Raw genomic sequence first — 22,742 nt, forward strand, 5'->3', positions numbered from 1 at the left:
CCTTGTTTTTCCTATGTGGAATGTGTTTGGAGAATTGTTTACCTGGGGTGATTGCTTGCTTGGATTCTGGTGAGAATTGTTTGAGCCTGATGGCCAATCAAATCCATCTGTGACTGGACTCTCGTGAGAGGGTCACAAGTTGCGTGTTAGTTAGATATGGTAGTTAGAAAAAGTAGGTATGTAGTTTTTGTATCTCCTTGAAATAGTATATAAATGTATTATAGTATAGCTATAATAAAGAAATCATTCAGCCTTCTGAACTGGAGTCTGACATCATCATTTCTTCCCACCGGGTTTGCCTGCATTTTACAATAATCAAGTGTCAGTGACAGGAGCCCATGGGGAGTGTCTGTGCCCAGACTCTGGAGCAGGGGATAGGAGGGATCCCTCTGTGAGCAGACTGTCCAGAGGCAGTGATGGCAGCCAGCTTTGAGGATTACCCTCTTGCCAAAGCTGTAGACAAGATTTCTGACTGAGCAGGGCTTTGGTCCCTGCTTGATAGAGTCAGAGGTGCTAGAGCATTAGAAAAAAAGGGTAGTTGTAACACCCCAAAGCTCTTTGGATATGCAGGTTTAGTGGTTGCTGTTTGTCCACACACAGCAGGAAGGAATTTGACTGGCCAAGGTGTTAAACTTATGAACATGCTCTTGAGAGGAGATGATTTTGATTCACACTGCCAAAGCAGATAAGGTAGAGGAGTCTTTTGTGTCCACACATCATGAGTTATAAAGAGACAGTTCTGTTCATTCATTCATTGTCTTTAATGAATGCAAACTAGAACACTGTAGTGAAAAAAATTCTCCTTCTGTCACCAGGGATCTGGGCCTGACTGGCTTCAAAACTTCAGAGCAAAAAGTGTGCATTACTCTCTGGCACAAAAAAAAATTATGGAGCTTTCATTCTTTTTTCTTCCCTTTTTTAGCTACAGCCCCTCTTATGTTTGAGTTTTGTTGTTTTGGGTTTTTTTGGGCTTCAGGGAGCTTTTCTTTCCAGGACACCTTGCTTTTCATCTGTAAGACTGGTTTACTGCCCTCCACAATCACTCCCACTTGAGTCAAGACTAAGCACAAGGTACAGAAGTCTAAGCTTCAATTTTTTTATTCTCAGATGTTTCTCACAGAAAATCAATGCTTTGGTTTTGAGCTCACACTTTGTAAGTGTATTAAAGATGACCATCTTCACCTTTCCAAGACCTCTTTTATTACCCTTCAGCTGCAGAAGTGAGGTGAATCTTGTGTGTACATGACAGCTTTCTTTTCCAACTCTAAACAGTGCCTTAAACTCCAAGCCACTTGTAAAAACTTCCAGCTCTCTTTAAATGGGCATCAGTTACCATCCATCCAAGAGACTGGATCAGCGCTCAGTTCAGGGTTTACAATCCATACAATGCTGTGTGGCTGTGAAAATCAGGCTGGATGCTGGTCCAGAAACATCTCCTGAGCACACTTGATTCACATGAAAACCAGTCAAATAGATACCATCATCCTCTACCTCACAGAGATGTGCTCTCCACAGGCTGTTCCACACCATGCAAACTCATGTTTAGTGCCCATTTGCAGTTCTGAGTTTTGCATTGATTATTTTAGAATCTTTTGCATGTATTTGCGTATCCATTTACATAAGGAGGCAAGAGTGAAAATGGAAGGGAAATGCACTCATTAGTGTTCTGATAATGTTCCATGGTGTTTGATTCCAGAGCTCCTGCTTCACAATTTATCCATCCAGTCATGTAGACTCCGGCAATTCTGAGTTCATAATTCTGAGTTCTCTTGTCTCATCAGACATGCTCTGCAATGATTCTGGGGCAGCTCAGACAGGACAGAGTAGTCTCTACTGCTGTTCTTCCATAAGAGATACGGCAGCTAAGGGCTTGGGAAGCAAGTCAGTGAATTCTGCATGGTGTTAGAAACCATCAGTGTCCAGCTCTGTGTGCCAAGAACTGCTTCCCTGAGTGCTTCTTTTTGAGTAGAGAGTGCATGGCAAGGCAATAAGTGTATTTTTAAAAACTGCATTGGAATGTTTGAAAGTAACCAAGCAACACAGGTAATATGCATTAAAAATGTAGTACACAAAAGGACAAGGCAGCAAGAGTTCTTCCACTAACATCTAAGTTACATGATTGATTCTCTGTGTCCTCACAGAGGTGTAAACCAGACTGGCCTTATTGCAGACAAAGGATCTGTGCTGTTGGAGACTCCTTCTATAGCCTTTAAGTTTTCCATGCTCACACGTGGCACTGCCTTTAGTTAGAAATGAGTCTGTAAGGGATCAGCCCTTGGAGAAGGCAGTTAAGGGGCAGCAGTGCTTTGGAAGAAGTGTTGTGTTTTTGCAAGATGACTGTTGCCTGGGGAACCTGTGTTTCTGCCAAAAGAACTTTAAAAATGCCATGGCATTCTGCCCCGGGGTCTTCTAGAGCTGAGCAAGGGTGCAAACCCCATTCCAGTAAAGTGACTTAAGCAAGCTGTTGGCCATCACATTAGATCTGTTCCAGTATTCTTAAATTGGCTGTGCATTATTTACAGCTGAGAGGAAAAAGGCAAATAAGAATAAAGCAATTATATTGGCAAGAAACCAGACCATCCACAGGGATAATTTGGACTTGAGGTTCGTTACATCAATGTACATTCACCACTGTCACTGATACTGCTTTGCCTACTAATCATACAGGTCTTTAAACTTCTGCTCCTAAAAATCCCATGGGAATTGGTCACTCTTGTTAGTGAACTCACAGAGTCACACAACCTTTGGCAGAGCCTAACTTTTGGGTGGATATCTTGATCCTAAATTCTGCTGGGAGCCTCAGGACAGGAGTTTCTAATCCATGCAGAAGGTCAGGAGCCCGCCCAGTGTGGCATGTGTTCAGAGCTCACAGAAAGGGCTCTTCTTCCTGCTAGCTCTTGGGTTAGGTGTGGCACAGGTTCATGTCTTCTCCTTCAGCTAAGATAGATTGGAAACCTAAACTAGGTGATCTCAGGTCTCTTCCAACATAAATGATTCTGTGAATTCATAATGTGAACTTTAGTCCTAGGTACACATTTCTTGGAAGTAATCTGTCTATGGTTACAGAATATTCATAAAGCAGGATGCTGAAATCTCAGGAGATTACTAACATTACATTTGGCAGTGTTCTTTCTTCATCTTTAATCTGTGAACAGGGAGAAAATACTTTAAAATATTTAAATGAAACAATTTTAAGGATTTGCTTAATACAAAATACGCACTTAGCAAAAGTAATGCAAAACAATTTAGGTTACCATGAAATTCTGCATGAGTATCCTTAGAAACTTCTTTGGGCTTCTTTAGTTGCCTGGAGGCCTTCCCATCTCTCTTTCTTGGCAACAGCATTTCTGACTGTGTTTCTGCAGGAAGGACATTAACTGGTACCAGGTGAGCTAAGCATATATCCTTAGAAGTTTTCAATCCCCAGCTCCTCTCTCATGCATGCTCATGCTCACAGTCTTTCTGCTTCTCTCTGTCCCATTTCCTGGGGACTCAGATGCACATCTCCTGTGAGACACAAGGTTTCCACTGTGGTACACTGATGTGGTCCCTGAAGCAGGTCAAATGTGGCTGATGAATGACATGTATTCCTCTTTTCTGAGGAGCTGACAACATTGCCACTTCACTCCCGGGAAGGCAATAAATATCCTCATTTACTTAGCATCCACTCAAGTCATCTTGCACCAGTTATTTGAATTTCAGGACCACGTGGCACAAGAATTCACCGGCACAGAGCAGTATCATTGACAGCTGCATTGCTGGAAAGAAATGGGCATCCTGAGGCTATCCTAAAATTCACAGGTCTTAGGAGGTTTTTTACACACAGTATGCGATAGTTATATCTCTTTCAGGCCTTTGAAAAGAGCAAGGGTTGTTCAGTGAGTACCTGTTCAGTGAGCACACCTTGCTTTGAATCACAAGGTTCTGCTTTCAATTTTAGTTTTTGTGTTTTAACAGAGCTCTTCTCTCCATTTGTGGACCTAAGTAATAATGCCAGAAGTTTCTTGGGCACCAGAGAGAGAGAGAGAGAGAGATGAAGGGAGAGAGCAAGAGAGAGAGAGACAAAGGGGGAATACAGATGTTCTTCAGAGGACAGGAATGGAGTGCAGGTGTTTACTGTCTGGCTACTGCCTGACTACTAGGTCAAGTCCTTCAGAACAATCACATCAGCCCAAAACAGTTTGTAATTAGACAGTGATTTTCAACAGCTGAGAAGAGGAAAAGTAGGAGTTTTCATCTAATCTTAAAGAAAAATATGTATGTTGTACTTCCCCAACATGCCTATACCCATCCCCAGCAATTGCCTCTGCACTTTCACTCTGCACTTGCACTTCACTCTGCCTCTGCACTTTCACTCACCTTCAGGAAAGCTTCTTTATCTTGTCCTTCAATCATTCTTTGAGGCAAATAAGAGATGGGTGAGCAAGGAGGCCAGAGGGCCCCGAAGACAAGGACTATCCAACACAACAGGTGACATTGGGAGCTGCCTGATGCTCCAGTGTTTTCCTCTAATACAGGCCATCAAGGTGAGCAAAGAAATTTAAGGGTTGGAATGGATCAGGGAGATCCTGCTTCATTTGACTGCTCCTGAATCACATTTCTGGTCCCTCTACTTTGCTGTTTAAGTGCAATTCCCCTTCATTTTTCTTTCAAGTGTATTAATTCTAATGGTATGTTCTATGTGTAATCTGTTGGTGATTTCACTGCTGAAATAGGCAGTGAACCACAGGTCATGGTTCTATCAGTGTGGACATAGCTGGGAACCTGGCTTGCCCTGTGGCATTGTCATGTGGTAGCATCTAATCTAAGCTGTCAGAGTTGCTGCAGTGACAGCCTGTGTGCTCTGTGATTGATGTGAAGGTGTGCAGAAGAATTGGGATTGAACAGGAGGCCATGTCAACATTGCTGCACCCTTTAATTTGGTCACACAGGCTATGCTGAGCAGTGCTGGTGTTTGGGAGCACTGGGCAGGAGTGAGATGCACAGCAGAGCTCACAGACACTTCCAGTAAGAGCTTGCACACAGTGCTCAGTGCTTTCTGGCTTGTCAGTTCACATAGGGCAAAAAATTGGTATGGATCAAAGCTCCTTGCAGAGTTCTCCTCCTAGTGGTCTAGGCTGCAACATAAGAGACCTGCTGTGGTAGCTTTTGAAATTCTATGTTTTATAAATTGCAGTTGTAAATTTGTATAAGTTACAGCTGCAATTTTAAAAGGTTTAGAAAAATTAGGCATTCATGGAGCTTTATATTGCTTTACCAATCATATTCACTAGGAGATCTTTTTTTTCAGAGAAGGCCATTTTATGGGGTGGTCTGAATTCTAGCTGAGATTACAATGAAAATATTGTGTTCAAATGTGGATGAAGGACTGTAAATATCATTAGTCTTTCAGAGACACACTTGGCAGGCAGCACAGTAAGCTGCATAGAGCAGCAAGCAGAATGCACAATATGGCCTTTCCTTGAGCCTGAAGAGATGCATTTCACCAAAAGCCCCTAATAGCTGCCAATATTTCAACAGCTCAGGCTAACAGCTGCTGGTAAAACTATGCTGAAGGTCCTTCAGGACACAGCACAGCACTGTGTAGCTTGCCACTGTTTATGCTGGTCTGTTGGGAAGGTCTTCTCCAGCTTGGTAAGTGCTGCTGCTGCAAAAAAAAACTTAAACTCTGAATTAATTTCCATTTATATAGACTGAGTGGAGACCCAGAAATTGCTTCAAAGAGGTCAGGGGGAAGAAACCCGGATAGGTTCCAGCAGGAGTGTCCAGCTGAACCACAGAGGCAGAGCAGTTTTAGGGGCTACTACTAATCCAGAAAAAAAAAAAGAGCCACCTTTTCTTCTTTCCCATACTCACATATTCCTCCCTCCATTTCCCCAGCTATTCTTTCACATGCCAGTCTGAGCAAAGTGACTTGACTATTCCTGTGGAAGGGTGTTCCTGTCAAAAGAGGCTCTGTATCCTGGCTGATGGAAGAGAAAGGAAATTAGGTGCTTTGGATGGCTGTCAATACCAAAAATCAGCATGTGAAACTGCAAGCACCAAGATTAAAGACTTAATCATTGCTCAGTATGCTGAAATATATACCATCTACTGAGTAATTCCAAACAATGAGCATTTGAAAGGCATAGACATTTGGTAAGAAAAAAAAGTGGCTGTATTTTTCAAAAAAATGCTTGTCTAGAAACAGTTCACCAATTCTAATCAAACCCATCTATCTTCATATAACTCAGTGTCAGACATTAATTACAGTCAGTTATGTTAGCAGACACTAAAACCAAATTTGCTGAAAGGGAAATTTAGAGTATTTATTGTGGAGGGAGGAAGAGCTAATGCCCTAGAATATTGCAAATGGTAAATTGATGGGTTTTAGACCTCATGAATTAGAAAATATTTGCCTTACAGCGCACTGTAGCTTCTCCCCACTTTCCTGTAGAAGTAGAAAGGGATTATTAAACACTAAAAGGTATTTTAGTCCTAGTTCCATATGTATACAAAAATACAGAAATTATTCATAGCAAAATAATGCAAATAACACTGACAAGACAAAAGGCAGAAAGCAACCAAATGCAACAGCCTCCACTGTCTGCCCTACCTTCATTTACCTTCTCATGCTGTGAGATCATCTCTGTTCACATGACTAAATAAATATTGCCACACAACCTATTTCCTTCTGTCACTCTCAGGGCACAGACTGACAAGAGGAGGCAAGTCCTCCAGTTTTCTGGCTCTTGCTCTTTATTCTTTAGCTTCTTTCAGCATGGAAACACAGTTGTAAATCCACTATCAGATGCAGTAGCCCATTTTCCTTCCCCCAGCACCCCTGCTCTCACAGTCAAGTTATGAGACATTTAACTTTCCCTTCCATGACACACACATTTTTTTCCAAACACTGAACTGTCTTGCTGTCCTTGCAATGAGTTTAGCACTAATATTCATTACTCTAATTTGGGCTAATAGTATCAGAGCTGTTCAGTCTTTCTCCTCATACCTCAGGAGAATGTTCACAGAACTGTTTGTGTCTCAGTTCAGAGAACTGAGTGTGTCTTGCTGCCTTGTTTACTCCTGAAGGGTGTACAGAAAGCATCACTTCATATGGCAACAGCCTTGGACAAACAAAGGGATTTCCCTATTAGCATGTAAAAAAGAAATATTTTGGACAATGTTGGGGAAGATGAAACAGGAAAGCCTTATATGATTGCTTAGCAAAAGATTTTGAGAATATAGGAAGTATAAGCGAGATTAAAATGAAAGCAAGCTTTGAGATACCAAGCCTCAATTACTAAACAGCTAGAAAACAATAGTATAGCCAACTAAAAGTAATGCCCTTTTGATTAAACAATATCCTCTGCTTACAGACAAGTCCAATGGTCAGAGCAGACACTACTAACTTAGCAAAAGAAGTCCAAAGAGTAATTTTTAGAGTTTAAAATGTAGCACTGTGTAGTAATGTAATAATTCTCATGAACTGTATGTAAATACTATAAAATTTGTATCTAGTACCAAATTGGTTAGTGAAAATTAGAATATTCAGCACAAAAAAAATTATTGTATTATAACAAGAACTTCTCTCTCTTACCTTCTCTTACTCTCTTACCCTGTTACTCTTTCAGCTCTCTCTTTCAGGCCTGCTTGGAGCTGCGGCTGGCAGGTCCAAACAGGGCCCCTACACCCACGCCCTTTACAATAAACCACAAGTTCCAAAGCCTAACTTCAAAAATCTCCCATCCGTCCCCACCATCCTACCCACCCTCACTCCTACAGGACATCTGGGAAGATCCTGCTGGTGATTCCTAAAAGGAAGATGCCTTGAGTAGTCCATCACATGTGTCTTGTGCTGTTGGCTCCTGTCTACCAGATCTCTGCCCTCAGAGCAGCCCTTACTACAGAGTTGCAGGGGCTCTCCTGCTCTGGGCCAGCCTGTTCTGGATACAACTGGTTCATGGAGAGAGGCTGTGGGGCCCTGCTGGAGGACATCATCTGCCATTATCTACTGATTTCCACTGGTGACCAGGGACTCCAGACGAGCCTCCCACAACACGAGTGGATACGATATTGCCCAGTGCATCAGAAAACAACGTATTGAACTGAAAAGGGAAGGGTGTCACTAAAATCAGGACACAGGATAACTCCATTCATGAGTCTGAGTCTGAGTAGTCAGAATTTGACAAAAAAAGCAGTCAAAGAATCCAGTGCCTGAAGGGAGTTGTGTTTTACATCAGTATTCCAAAAGTCTGGAACAGTATCCCAAAATAACTCTTCCAGACCCTTCACACCTCATCTGAATAAACAGGATGGGTTGTGTAGAATGCCTGGAAGTGAAGCAGAGCAGGGGCAGGAAGAACAATGCATGCCTAACATAACACATCTAATTTTATTCTGCTGAAGCTGTGCCCTTGCTTTACATGTTTTCTCCATGGACTACTCCTTTTAACGTGATCCATCAGTGGTGTTTTGTGCGGTTTCTCAGGGACAGCAAGTGCTGTTTAGAGGACTTCTTATGCTTTGGACAACATGGGGTGTACTTGTATACTTGTAGGATATTTGATTTTTGGCAGAGCATGAAAGATGGAAGATGAATCATTCTAACAAAGATAATTTTTGTCCTGCTGTTCCAAGTAAATGGCTATTCTCGCAGTAAAACATATGAATACTTCTTTTATAGATAATATTTTGCTAACAAATACAAACCTATACCTTTACCTAGAACATAGGTAGGAAAACAACAGTGGTGCAGCCACTTCTGAGGATGCAACACACCAGCAAGACAGGTATTGTGGAAAAATTTTGGGCAAGTGTTCTGCATTTAAAGTAAGTGCCATATACTCTCAGGTAATAGGTGGAATACCTTTTATTGGCTTGATGAAGCACTTGGTAACCTCTGTTTTTATAGTATCTGATATCTATGTAACCTCTGTTTTTATAGTATCTGATATGTGCCCTCAGGCACATGATGTGATTCTTGGGGTGTCCTGCACAAGTCAGAGTTGGACTCCATGGTCCTGATGGGTCCCTTCCAACCCAGCACATTCTATGATTCTGTGATCATACATCTATTTTATTTTGAGGTGTCACAAGAGATCAAGACATGTGTGAAATTTGGAAGCCTCATTATATTGGTGGTTACCTGACACAGCTTAGGACAGCCTGCAAGTCTGCAATTAGAGCCCCATCTGTCTCATCTACCCCATCTGCTGATTTTTAAAAAAGGCTATAGAAGGGGGGAGAGCTGAAACTGTCTCTCAGAAATCCCCCTTGTGCCCTAGTCAGTGGAACACTTTTGACCACAATCTTGCTGCTGAAAACCAACCCTCAAGGGCAGCTGAGAAGTGCTAATACAGCTGCTGCAGAAAGCCAAAGGACTGAGTAGGTATAGCTGGCACCAGAGCTGGTGCACTGTGGTTTTAGGGAACTTACATACTGGATATACAATTGGTAGTTAGACCACTGTCTTTCCTCCTTAGGCTACCAAGTGTGTGTATTGGCCTAAGAAAGATAAGTCTTGGTTTGAACAGGGCCACGTGTGATGGAAAGTGTGTCTTTAGTGCACCACTGAGCACCTGAATGTTGCTCTTGATCTGCAGTGACAATTTAGCAAGGAATATCCTTGAAGTTCAAGATGTGTGATGTCTCAGTAGTCTGCACACCTAGGAGTTCTTTTAGAAAAGTAACACTTTTCTGGATCTGGCTTCAGTTAAGTATTTTCCTATTAGCTTGAATTTCTCTTCCTCCTTTATGACCAAGTCATGAAGACCATACCAGGGCTGGCTGTAGGGCCTTTAATACCATTGAGAAATGGAATGTTCCTCATGTTCCATATACCTGCAAGTCGGTTTGCTGCACTCATCTTCAGCTGTCATTAGCTCCCTGTTCTCTTAACTGGGCAATGACCATTTCCATGATATCCTGATAATGATGGTTTATCAGAGCACTTCTCTTCTCCCACACCATGGGAAGAAGAAAGTTTGCTGACAGTTTTTGGACAGCTGTAAACTGTATTTAGCTGACCCAATGGTGCTTTGCAGCTCTTCACATCTGAAAGTCTAAGGCAAGGAAGGAGACAAAACTGTTCTTGACCTCATAAGACCTTCTTACAAATAATTTTGGTTATTTTAGTAGATTACTATTTATCTGCAATAAATATCTGCCTTAGAAGGATATGTGTAGGGTGTTAAGCCCCATCAGATGTACCATCATCCATTCTCTGACAGCCACTTGCCACGTCAGAGACATTCAATGTTCTTGCTGTGGGTGATTTGCTTTATGAATTACTGGCATCCATGCTGGGGAGCTGGCATGCAACCAGCAGATAAGGGTTGAGCAATGCTGGCAAGAGGTCTTGCCCAGGGGCTTAGTGCTTCCTCTGATTCATAACAGACTGACTAAATTTTGCAGAATAGGCAGCCTCACCTTTAAATTTTCTTGGGTTTCTCATTTTTTGAAAATGTCTTAGCTGCTTTTTAATTTGTTAAATATATTACCTTTTTTTTTTTTTTAATTTGCTTATCTTTTTCAAATCTGAGCTTACCAAGTGTCATGCTTTATCATTGCAGGCTGAACTTTCTTGTCCTGATTTGCCCTGGACAAATCCTCATCACCCCCAATAACTTCTACAGTGTGCACCAGCAGTTTTGTCACATAAAAATATTTTTATTAGAAGCTTAAGAGCTAAAGAGCATAGCAGAAAAAAAAATAAACAGAGACTATTGCTTATTATGCTAATAATGCTTATATGCTATACTATAAGAAAAAATATAGCAACTTCATTATGATATAATGATCAGCACTCAGGGTCACTATCTCTGTTCAGGACTAGCCCTTTGTCTGCTACAAATATGTACAACTTTCTATTACTGTGATGTACATTAAATGAGGTTTTGGCCTCTAACCTGTTATTCACAGCACAGATCTGTCACTCAGATAAGGAATGCTTGGGGCATTAAATATTTCTACTTATTCTCCTTCCAGTGCTGAAGAGCTCTGAAGAGCTGAAGAGCTCACTTCATGATACTCCAGAGCTACATAGCACATAAATTTATCCATACACCAAAAATGGGACAATTGGAAAAGTTTTTTTCAGAATTTGGACCTTGCAGTTTATCTATTGAGTTAGTCTTGTGTGATGGATGTGAGATTTATTCCAACTCTTCCTGTGGGAAATGGTGGTGGCTTCTTTCATTTCTAGTGCATGCCTGGAGATTTTCTGTGCAGGAGCTGAAAGCCAAATATGAACTTTTCTACGTGTGAATTACTTCCCAGAGGAGAACATCTTTTCCAGCTGTAGCTGTACATTGGAGCAATAATGTAAAACAAGCCTCACTCCTGAAAGAAAATATCACTAGCAGACAGTGAAGATTTTGCTGGAACAAACCTAAAGTGCACAATATTAAGATGGCAGCAGAGGGTTTTCTAGAGCAGTTGCTTCATGTTTTCTTCCTCATGTTTTTTTTTTTGTAGAATGAACTGCAACCAGCCACACATATGCATAAAACTAGGAAGTTTTGAATTAGTGGATTCCTTATACTGTGTCATGTCATTTAATAACTCTCCATGAGCAGTACTTGATAGTACAAGGAACTTATTGAGTTTGTGGCAACAGCATGGCCAAAGTAGGTTGTGTAGATGAAGTTCTTCTATTAGAAGTTGAGGAGCACTGCTAAAGCAGGCTTCTTCCCTCTTACCATCCACACAAGGTAGTATGATATAGTTTTGGTTCCAGCAGGCAATTAGACACCCTACTGACAGTTTGAGGGGGAAGAGAATCAGAAAAGAAAAGATAAAACTCATGGGTTGAGATAATGAAAGTGATAATTGAAGCGAAGTAAGGTATAATAATACAAATGATAATAGTAAAAACAATAATAGTAATGAAAAGGGGACATAGAAAGAAATGAACCCCAAGAAAAACAAATTATGCACATAAGTTGCTCACAACTCATTGTCCAGTGCCCAGCCTGTCCCCTGGGGTAATCAATTTAATATCAATACTATTCTTAAAGCTAAACACAGTGCTGTGCCAGCTGCTAAGAAGAAAACTAACTCTAGCCCAGCCTAAATCAGGACAGACGCATTGCTGCCCATGGATTGGGCCTGACAGGGAGATGGATCTGTTCAAGCCATGCTTACTAAGCTGAAACTCAAGAATGGGCTTTGCTAACATTTTCTCTCGCTCACCATTATGGGTATTTGTGGTGCAGTGTCCTCTGGAAAATTCAAATAGAACATAGCAATTGTGACCAAATGGGTCCATGGCCATTCTCCACCAGGGATAAACATACTAGTTGCAAGGGCTTCCTGTGGTTTGGGGCTGAGGAAAGAGGGGGCAGGTTCCTCATCTAGCCCAGTAGGTTGGGAAAGATACCCAGGATTTTACTCTGAGTCATGTGTGAAGTAAAAGTCTTGGCAATGAAATCTTGGTTACTGAAAACTCAAAGAAAAAAACAGCTAAAATACTAAAATAAACTGTCTAATTCATATGGATTTGTTTCACATGAGAGTTTCAAATTCCCTTATGAAAAAGAAAAAACAAACCCAAACCAAACTGCTCTTGAATGGTCTAGTCCAAGGATGTGTATTTCTATCTGTTCTTTGAACTGCCAGAGGAGAATTTCTTTTGAAACCCCAGTTTTTCACTTCATCTGCCCTCCTGACAGACACAAATCCCTGCCCTGCTCCTCTGTGATGAAGGTGTTTTGACAAATCCTTTCCAGTGACCAAAAGGTGTGTCTACTCTTTGTCAGGAGTCCTACTATTCTACAAGGATAGGGGGATGTTTCTTCCTGCATTTTTGCTGATGGCAATATTCTTCCTATCCTCTCTTATTTTACAATATCTTCTAATCTTTTCAGTTGTGATCAAACATGATTATTAAACTAATTTCCCTCTAGATAACCTTACTGAAATAAATTTTTCAGTTTAATTATATGTTGTCTCAAAGACTTCTCCGGGTAAAATTCAAGGCAGCATGTGTGTTATTAATACCATTGATTTTATTTAACATCCAGAATGGATGATTTAATTTCTTGAGGGAATTGTTTAGTTTATGTCAGTGTGTTCCTCTCCTACAAAAGGCGGGGTGACACAAGGCTAAATCAGAAGTGGATACATTGCAATGCTGGAAATTCGAAGCTTAGTCATAAGACCATAAGATCATATTATAACTCATACCCTGAAGGAGACCACACTGAAATTCCATGGACAGTCTTAGGTCAAACATTTCCTGGCCCTTTGATGTTTTATTTGCTAAACTTAAATTTCTTTAACTTATTTTAGTGTTTTCAATCCTGACAGGGTTTTTTAAGGGAATGCAATATTCCAAGTCCCATCCTGAGGTATCTACTTCTTCTTCCCTTTTTTACAACTTGCCCTGACCCCCATGCCATCAGGTCCCAACTCTGTCCCAGTTCACTGTCAAAGTCATTTCCCTTTCACATGCACATTGTTGTCCCCTGGTCCAGCCAGTCCCTGTCTCCTCCTCCCTCAATGTTTCCTTTTGGTCACTGTGATCTCCCTGCTCATTCCCAGACTCTGGCATTGGGAATATGCTGACAGAGGTACTGGTGGGTTATTTCTTCTCTTGCCTCAGCCTTTTCCAATTGAAGTTAATTCTCTATTTTCATATACACCTTCAAGGCAGAAACAACACAGCACTCCTGGGTCAGGTTTGTTGAGCCAGCTGCCAAGCCCCATGCACCCACTTGCTCATTCCCCCACCAGAGGGATCTGGGAAAGAATCAAAAGGGTCAAAGCTGGAAAACTGATGTGTTGAGATAAAGATAATTTAATAGGGAAAACAAAAGTCACACATATTAACAAAGCAAAATAAGCAATAAATTCACTGCTTCCGATGGGAGAAGGTGTTCAGCTACCTCCAGGAGACCAGGGCCCCATCACATATAACAGATACTTGGAAAGACAAATGGTATCACTCCGAATGCCCCCTCCTTCTTTCTTTTGCTTCCTTCTTCCTCCCATTTTATATACTGAGCATGATGTCATGTGGTCTGGAATTTATCCCTTTGGTTAGTTTGGGTCACTGATCCTGGCTGTGTCTCCTTCCAATTTCCAGTCTTCTCTCCAGTGTCACAGCATGGAATGCAGAAAAGGCTTTGTCTCTGTGTAAACCTTGCTCAGCAATAACAAAAACATCTGTATATTATTAACCCTGTCTTCAGCACAAATCCAAAACACAGCTCCATACTAGCCACTGTGAAGAAAATTAATTCTACCCCAGCCCAAACCAGCATTCCATACAATTTTCATCATGCCCAGGTCCCACACTATTTAATACAACTCCATTAACCACCACTGTTCTTCCCATCCTTTGACATAGTACACAGAAGTAATTTCTTTAGTCAATGAACCAACCCTAGAAAACACTCATAAAATATCCACAAAACATTCTTTGAGTTAATTTAGTCCATGACTTTAGGCTCCATCTGTTCTGGTGGTCACTCAGTACAGGAGTGGTGTTGTGTTTCTTGGAGTTACTGGGCACCAAAGCCAGCTCAGGTCTGGTCACTGATGCACTTAAACTTCTTCTTGTAAGGCCTCTCCTCCATTGACATGGGTTTCTGCTGTACAAATTTCTGTAACATGCAACTCAAATCATGGCTTACAATAATTTAAAGGCACAACCATTACAATCTCCACCCTTGGCCTTTTTTTGGCCAGGTTATCTGGTTTAACCAGGTTATCTGGTTTAACCAGATTAGTTCATTGCAATGAACTCCTCCTCTTGTCTCCAGCCTGGCTGCAACAAGGGGTTCCCCCTGAAGTCCATAATTATTATAGTCTACATCATCCTCCTCCTCCATGGGCTGCAGGGCACACTGCTTCACCATGGTCTTCACCATGGGCTGGAAGGAAATCTCTGCTTTCCCTGCTCCAGCAGGGGTTCCCACCCCCAGGAGACAGTCCTCTTTGAACTGCTCCAGTGTGGGTCCCCCATGAGGTCACAGGTCCTGCCATAAAACCTACTCCAGCAGAGGCTTCTCGCAGGGTCACGCCACATTCTCCTTCAGGAATCCACCTGCTCCAGCCCCGCATCCTCCAAGGGCTTCGGGTGAATCTCTGCTCCATCACAGGCTCATCCACATCCCTTCAACTCAAGGTGACACCGGTTCCAGCCTGTCCAGTACAGCAGCACAGAAACAGCAGCAATACCCTGGCCACCAGCCAGCCCAGGAGCACCACCGTGGCTGGGCACAGTTCAGTGAGGTGAGTGCAGTGCAGCACCACGGCAGAAAGTGACCACTAACGAGCACCAGACCCTAACACACAGTCAGAAATACATACATTTACAGACATTCATGCTGGAGTGTAAATCCATTGAATTGCAAGACTCTGTTAAGTGGTTTAAAGCAGTATTTAAACTACAGATGTTCTTCCTGACAGTTGAGCATATGTACAAGAAGCAGTGCTTTCATGAAAGCCCTTGTCACTTTCTCAAGGATGGAAACAGGAGGTTTTCCATTAAATTCAGATTTCATATTAATTTTCAATGTATTATGTCATAGCCCAAATACGCCACCACACTCAAGAAGTATTTTTTCCCTTTATTTGTACATTGAATAACATGGACAAGTGTTAGTCAGACGAGACAAGATATTTTGCCCTTTAAAGGTCCTCATCTGTAGTGAGAAAATGGAACTTTTTTTCTGCACCTTTTTCATTATTTCAGCCTTTCCCTTTCCCTTTCCCTTTCCTTTCCTTTCCTCCCCCTTCCTCTTCCCCTTCCCCTTCCCCTTCCCCTTCCCCTTCCCCTTCCCCTTCCCCTTCCCCTTCCCCTTCCCCTTCCCCTTCCCCAGAAAATATCTCTGCTTGGAGGTTTTTTGAATTAAAGATTGAGCTGGGGATGTATTAAATAGATGCAGTGTTGAACAGTTTACAATAGATGGGAATTAGGAATTTGATTTCAGATGAGTCAGGGGACTTCACATGCTGTTGTTATTACTGGAGTTTAAGCCTGCTATTTATTTTAAAAACATCTGTCACAGAAACAGTGGAAGTAGTAAACCTATGACAGATTCTTCCTCCCTGATCACTTAATCCACCCTTAATCCTTAAGCCATCGTTGCAGGAAGATAGACTTTTAAGTTTTCAAAAGGCTTCCGCTGTTCAGATTCAAAAAGTTTGAAAGAGCCATTAAAAATTAACACTAATCTTATTGCAATGGAGTTCAAGAGACAGATTTCTATAATCAAATAAGAGATTAATTGCGTATTCAAAATGGAAACAATGGAAAAGAACTGCAGAAAATGCAGTGCAGTTGCAGTAAGTAACTGTAAAGGCTGAACTGAACAGGCTTTACAGTGAGGAGTTAAACAAGTTATTATACAAATGATGGGTCTGGATGCTTCCTTCTGCACCAACATCCTCTGGCTGAACGGGCTGCACTATCTTCTTCCATGTCTGTACATACACATAATTTGAGAGTTATGGAAGCAGATCTCAGTTGCTTTACATCTACTCTGCCATTGATTCTGTGATGGAAAAGAAGTTTTTTTTTTTACTAAGAGAGTTTGTGTTCTGGTAGCAACAAGGATTTTTAATCATAGCACTATATATTTGCTCTTCCCCAAAGGGACAGGGGGAAATAGATAAAATATAAAAATAAATATAGGAAAGAACAAGACGATGAAGCAAAATAAGATGTTACGTAGTTTATTAATTTTGATTCATAAACATATAAATATGTATCTAAGGATTTGCCTCAAAATAATACAGTATCAATGGCCTCATAGATATGTTCACATATAAAAATTAAAAAGGATGTTTACAGTACTTTATGAACAATTTTGTAATACTTTCCTGGATCAGCAAAAGTCAGGTTGTGAGGAGGTTACTGTGTTACCTTGTTTTTTTTACAATTTATGTACACTTTGTGTTACATCCTCTTGTACAATAGTTATGCACTGCACATAATTGAAGTGAACAAAACCAATTAAAATTCTCTATATGTTACTGTGAAAATGCAAATCAGTGAAAATATGTTCAAAATAACCAAAGTTATCCCATACCTGCTTAAATGCACTTATCAGCTGAAGATTAAGCTCATATTTGCTCTGTAATACCTGTTGTAATTTTATGAATAGTGTTACAGGTGGTATAGTAGCTGTCATCACAGATACAATGCAGCAAAATATTCATCTGGCTTACGGCTTTCTGCAGCGAAACCAGATTTCTGGTATTTTGTAAAAAAAAATTTATTTTAAGCCACTGTTAATAGGTAAGACAGGTTAGATCATTTGGTAAAAAATTCTGGTATCACATGTTATGCATTTGGATGGATAACACAGAACTAGAAAAGCAAGCCTGAGTTAAAAATAAGCAATCAATCAAGTTATTTACTTTAATAGATAATTAGCTTGGTCTATGAAGGCCAGATCAGAGTGTTCCATATTAATTTTAATGCCATTTGCAGTGTCATAAAATAAGTTATAATATCAAAATAAAGAGGAACTGAGAATCATTATGTTAAACTACTCTTGACTGGAATCATGTTGAAATTTGAAGACATTTCTTTGAGAGATACCCATCTCAAAGGAAATACACAGGGAATAAACTGTGAAAAAACTTCTAAAGCCTTTTGCCTGAAGTATTTTCCAACAAAGACATAAATCACAGGGTTAATGCAGCTGTTGGTGATAGCCAGCATATAAGAAAACTGCTCCCCAAAGTTGATCAGTTCCCCCCAGAAGCAGCCTTTGATCACTTCTGTATGGTATAATATATCAAGGAATACAAAAAAATGGTGAGGAGTCCAGCAGAAAAGAAACATCAGTACCACAGTGAAGATCAGCCTGGTTGCCTTTGTGCCTTTGTGCCTCTTGCAACCCTTTGCTCTGAGTGCTCTTCGTTCTTTTGCTGTTTTCTGTAGGGACCTAATGGTGGAGAAATTGAGGAAGATGATTGCTGTGGACGGCAACAGAAAGCCCACCACATTGCCTACCAGGCTTTCAGCTATTTCCCACGATGGGCTGGGGAAGTCCAAACTGCACGCTGAAATATTCCACTGGGGAAAGTCTTTCACAGTCCGGAACATGAAAGCTGGGATGCTGAGAAGGATGCAAAAGAACCAGATGAGCAAGCAGATCCCTTTGGTCATAGTTTTGCTCCATATCTCTCTGTGGTTCAAGGTATGGACAAAAGTCAAATAGCGATCCACGCTGACGGCCACGAGCAAGTAGATGCTGGTGTACATGTTCAAGGTGATGGAGGCGCTGATGCTGCGGCACAGGAAACTGCCAAATGGCCAGTTAAACTCATTATTGATGTTCTCTGCCCAGAAAGGGAGGCACATGAGGAAGATAAGGTCAGCAACAGCAAGGTTCATAAGGTAGATTTCAGCTATCTTCAGGGGGCCCTTGTGCAGTGAATAAATGAAGAGAACAAACACATTTCCAAGCATACCAATAACACAGACAGTGTTGATGTACTTGGGTCCTATATAGTACACGATGTCCCACCAGTCATCCAAGTCTGGGCAAACAGTTGAGTTGCTCTGATTTTCACTCTGGTTTGAGGAGGGAATATTCAGTAGGGGAGTTTCAGTCATTTTATAAAAAAATTGGAAGTGATCAGGAGGTGTCTTCGAAATGAGAGAAAATAACTGCAAAAAAGAAGCATAAAAGAGCAAAAGTTGCCTCCCATGAGTGGTGTAACAAATATTTAACTGCTTCCAATTCTTTATTAGTCCCTACTGATTATTATGGGCTAGATCAATCCATACTTGATATGTGCAGCAGTGGGAAATATTCCCAGTACTAGCAAGGATAGAACTTCCTCTACATCCCATGAAGTTTCCTCTCCTTGCTTCCATTGTTTAAAGTTGCACAGAGGAAGGAAAGTGACAAATTAGTGTAAATAGTTCTGTACATCTCCTCTAGATTGATGACAGATACAGATATGGGAGAATTCCATCTCCCTGAGAGTAGTGGGAGTCATGCCAGCAACACAAAGCCAGCTTTGCATCCTTCTCTGCCTTTTCTCTTAGTCTTATTTACCATGCTATGTACACTATTATGTTACTGTATTATGTACTATATTATATATACACTAATATATTTTTATATTCTGTTTTCCTGCAGAAGCAGGATCATGCCTGTTTGCCTGAATTGGGAAAGCTGCTCACTCTCTGTATGTGCCACTTGCTGCCTGAACTTTACATACTTTTGTTCCTTTGTTCTCAGTTCCTCCCACCCTGAACTTTGGGTTCAAAATTGCTGTTAGATTAGACAGTTTATTGCCTTCAAATGTTGGCGGCTGGAGTAATAAAACACACACTTCTCCAAAATATTACGCTAAAAATCATGCCTGGATGAAAGGCCTCTGCAGCTCTAAATTTACAGCACTTTTCTCCAGTTCAAAAATTTCATTTGAGTTTCGCTGTCCCAGGCTCCAAAGTATTTAGTTCACCATAGCATTGGCAATACCTTTACTTCTTTCTGGTAGCTCCATGTGAGATTGTGCAGGAGTAAGAACACAGGTAAAACCTTATCCTCCCTTGAAAATCCACTGGACTTTCTGACAGAGATCCATTGTCAGAGCTGCCTCCTGCTTCATTCTTCTGGTGCTGCTTTGCTTGATGATAGTGCCTGAATCCTGGTTTTTACAGGCATTCAGTCTCAGAACTTTATGGTAGGCAAGTTATTATTGAGCCTGCTCTGCCCTCTGACATTTCAGTACTTCATATGCAAGTGGAGCATGTCAATCGCAGAAAAGAATGTATTTGAAAGAATGAATATTTTGCAATCAGTCATTCTAAATGTTGACTTTCTGCTGTAGCTATTTGACTCTGCCCTTTCAGCTTCTGTATTTTACACCAAGGAGACACCTAATGATGGACTTTCTGAAGAGAGAATTTAGGACTATCATTCATCTCTTTTACATGTATGTACAGCCTCAGTGATTTCTGTATATAAGCACCTTGCAGTACTTATTTTGGGATGCCTCTAGGAATAAATACTAATATTCCACATCAGGCTATCTGGTACTAAGGCACAGAACATTTTTCATCGCTGCAGAATTCGGTGAGCAGCACAGTTGTGTCTGAGTTCGTAAACTCACTCAAGCTGGCAGCCTGGATGGGGAACTGAGCTACAACTCAAGTTAGCACAGCCCCCTGGATTTCCCTCACAACAGTCTGAATGTTACCTAGCTCACAGACCTCTCACTCAAACGAATGTAACTTGAGAGGATCTAAAACTACAGATAAAACACATGCAGCAAATAAATGGCTGATTAGCATCAGAGAGGCTCTTTGTGAGACAGCAGAAATCTAATGCTGTTGTAGCAGGAGTCTGGCTAAGGCATGAGAGAGCAATGGCAGAAAATCTGTAACTTTATATTTCAAAAATAATGTAGAAGAAAGAAAGCAGTTAAACCTAAACAGAATTATTTATTTTACTAAATATAGAATAAAAAGAAATGCTTATTGTCCTTGCTTTCCCTTTTCCTGATGACTTTTTGCTATCAGCTTATGCCAGCCACTCTGCACACTTCAGACATGATCTCTCAGCTGGAGTCACAAATTCATTCATGATCGGCTCAGCTAAAAACACCTGGAAGTTTTATTTTTCATCGCAACTTAGATTTTATTCCCAGCTAAATCCAAATTCTTGTTCAGCTAGCAGTAGTACCTGAGGATTCTGTAGAGTGTTTAATTGCAAAAATTTCTCCAGAGTCTACTAATCAGTGTCTGAGCACTACCACAAGCCACAAGCCTTTTATAAATTTAGAGTTCCAAATGTTTTCTTGACAGAAAATGCACTTTATTTTCCGTAATTTCTGTAAGCATTATGAAGTAGGTAGTGCTAATGGAAAATTACCCACATGAATAATTTTCAATTTCTGTCCTTAACACATTCCAGTCATCTTTTATACAAATAATGACATATTTTTTTTACTTTGAACTGATTTTTGATGAATTTCCATGCACAGTGCATCTATCACCCTTTTTCCTATTAATACTCATTAGCCAGTTAGAGCAATTAGGTAAAATGGATCATGGCTTTACACATAAACTAATACTGAGCTTCAGAATTACTTTTGTGGTGAAAAAGAAAGGGAAAGTCTTACTAGACTGCACAGATCAGAACTGAGAGCACAAAAGATTATTTTTAAGATAAAATATCAAAATTATTTTAATAAAGATAATAAATTCAAAAAGAGAGGCATACCTACTCTTCGTTCTTCCTGGCAATCCAGGCAATGTTTCAAATTCGGAAACGGTTGATAAACAGCAGTACAGAGGTTATTGAGAGAATTCAAAGATGCATCCTGAGGCACAACTGAGTGACTGAAGGCTGTCCTGAGTGTTTTGCTGGCTGTACACCATGTGTATGATGTTACATTTTGGAAGAAAGCCCCAGGATTTTTTTTAACTTTCCCAAACGTCAGCTGAAGTAATTTTCAAGACATGTGAAATATTTCATTCTCATTGTGAAATAATACAAGCCATGTGTTGTGACTTTTGTCATGCTTTGACCGCTAATTAAAGCTCTCAAATTGTCCTTGGCAATTAAAAATTCCATTGTGTGAATGTCTGTAAAAATAAGAACTTAATTAACAGCTCTGAAATGCCTTCTCTGTACCAATGCACACAGGGAGAAATTAGAATTAGGCTTTTGTTGTGTAGGGAGCTCCTTTCCCTGCTAGACATGAGGGGAGCCATGCCAAGGAGCTGGGGGTAAAGCAGCACTGGTAGGTGGGAATGGCTGCTGAAACATGAACCTTGCTAAACTTGACTTTACTCTTTTAGAAAAGCACTGGTTTTTGCACCCCACTAGAGGTGTCCAGGGCATGAATCTCTGTGAATATTACTTCTCAGTAATATTCATGATGACTGCTGTATTTTCTCAGGCTAATACCCAAATAAGCTTCTTCATTTTCTGATTACTTTCTGGGAACAAGTAGCCTGAGATCAGTGGTTTATAAATTATTATCTTTTTCATTCTGATTGTCCACTGATTAGAGCAATATTTTAAAAAGATAATATCTTGCATCTCAGACTTTACATGCAAATCTGTCTTAAGCATAGCCATGTAAACAATGTAGGTTTTCAATTAGAAAAAAACAACAAACAATGAGAAAGTATCAAGGGACTGGAATGCTATTTACTTATAGGAAAATATTCTTCTCATTGTCTACTTAACCAACACATGCACCATATATCTCGATTTTTATTCAATTGTGTCCATTTTTGTTTGATAAGTAAGTTAAAATGAAAAGGCAGGGGAGGCTGAATGGTGATACCTTATTATGAACTTCCCTATCATGAAAAATATTTTTATTCCAAATTTGTATTAATTAAAGAATAGTAAGATAATTATGTGAACAGTGCTAAAATTGATAAAAAAAAATGTTCCAGTTAACACCATCACAATGGAGAAAACTCTAAATGGCTCAAGATTTAATGTTGGTTTGTTTTTTTTTTAATATCTTGCAAAATTTTAATTTTGGCAAAGACTTGAAACACAACCTGTAATTTGTGAATTATACATTATGTAAGGAATCCTAACGAATTACAGAAGGAAAATATTGAAAAACCCATCTCACACTGACTCATAAAGGTAAGTGCAATATGACAGGAGATCTTCGTCACAGACTTTCCAAAGTCTCCACTTTGCTTACACTACTGCATTTCCGTGTTTAAGTTTTTTTTTCCATAATGAAGAACATTTGAGCAATAACAAGAAGTTTGGAATTTGTCTTTGCTTGGACATGAATCTTTAGGATCT

At 40.4% G+C, this 22,742-nt stretch overlaps 1 protein-coding gene across 3 annotated transcripts in view; it reads right to left on the minus strand.

The window, feature by feature from the left end:
• Positions 1–15,783: 15,783 nt before the first annotated feature.
• The window catches only part of BDKRB1 (bradykinin receptor B1), a 32,290-nt gene continuing 25,331 nt past the window's right edge, over positions 15,784–22,742 (minus strand). Inside the window, exons 1-2 of one of the 3 annotated variants that reach the window (XM_068192490.1) lie at positions 21,187–21,683; positions 15,784–18,613 (exon numbers count right to left, since the gene is read on the minus strand). In XM_068192490.1, coding sequence (XP_068048591.1) covers positions 17,474–18,559 — 1,086 coding nt within the window. In that variant the 5' untranslated portion in view covers positions 18,560–18,613; positions 21,187–21,683 and the 3' untranslated portion in view covers positions 15,784–17,473. Of the gene's footprint in view, positions 18,614–21,182; positions 21,684–22,742 lie in introns of those variants that run through there. The other 2 variants (XM_068192488.1, XM_068192489.1) reach the window with 2 other exon arrangements.

The sequence above is a fragment of the Anomalospiza imberbis genome, chromosome 6, assembly GCF_031753505.1.
Source record: "Anomalospiza imberbis isolate Cuckoo-Finch-1a 21T00152 chromosome 6, ASM3175350v1, whole genome shotgun sequence".
Lineage (NCBI taxonomy): Eukaryota > Metazoa > Chordata > Aves > Passeriformes > Viduidae > Anomalospiza > Anomalospiza imberbis.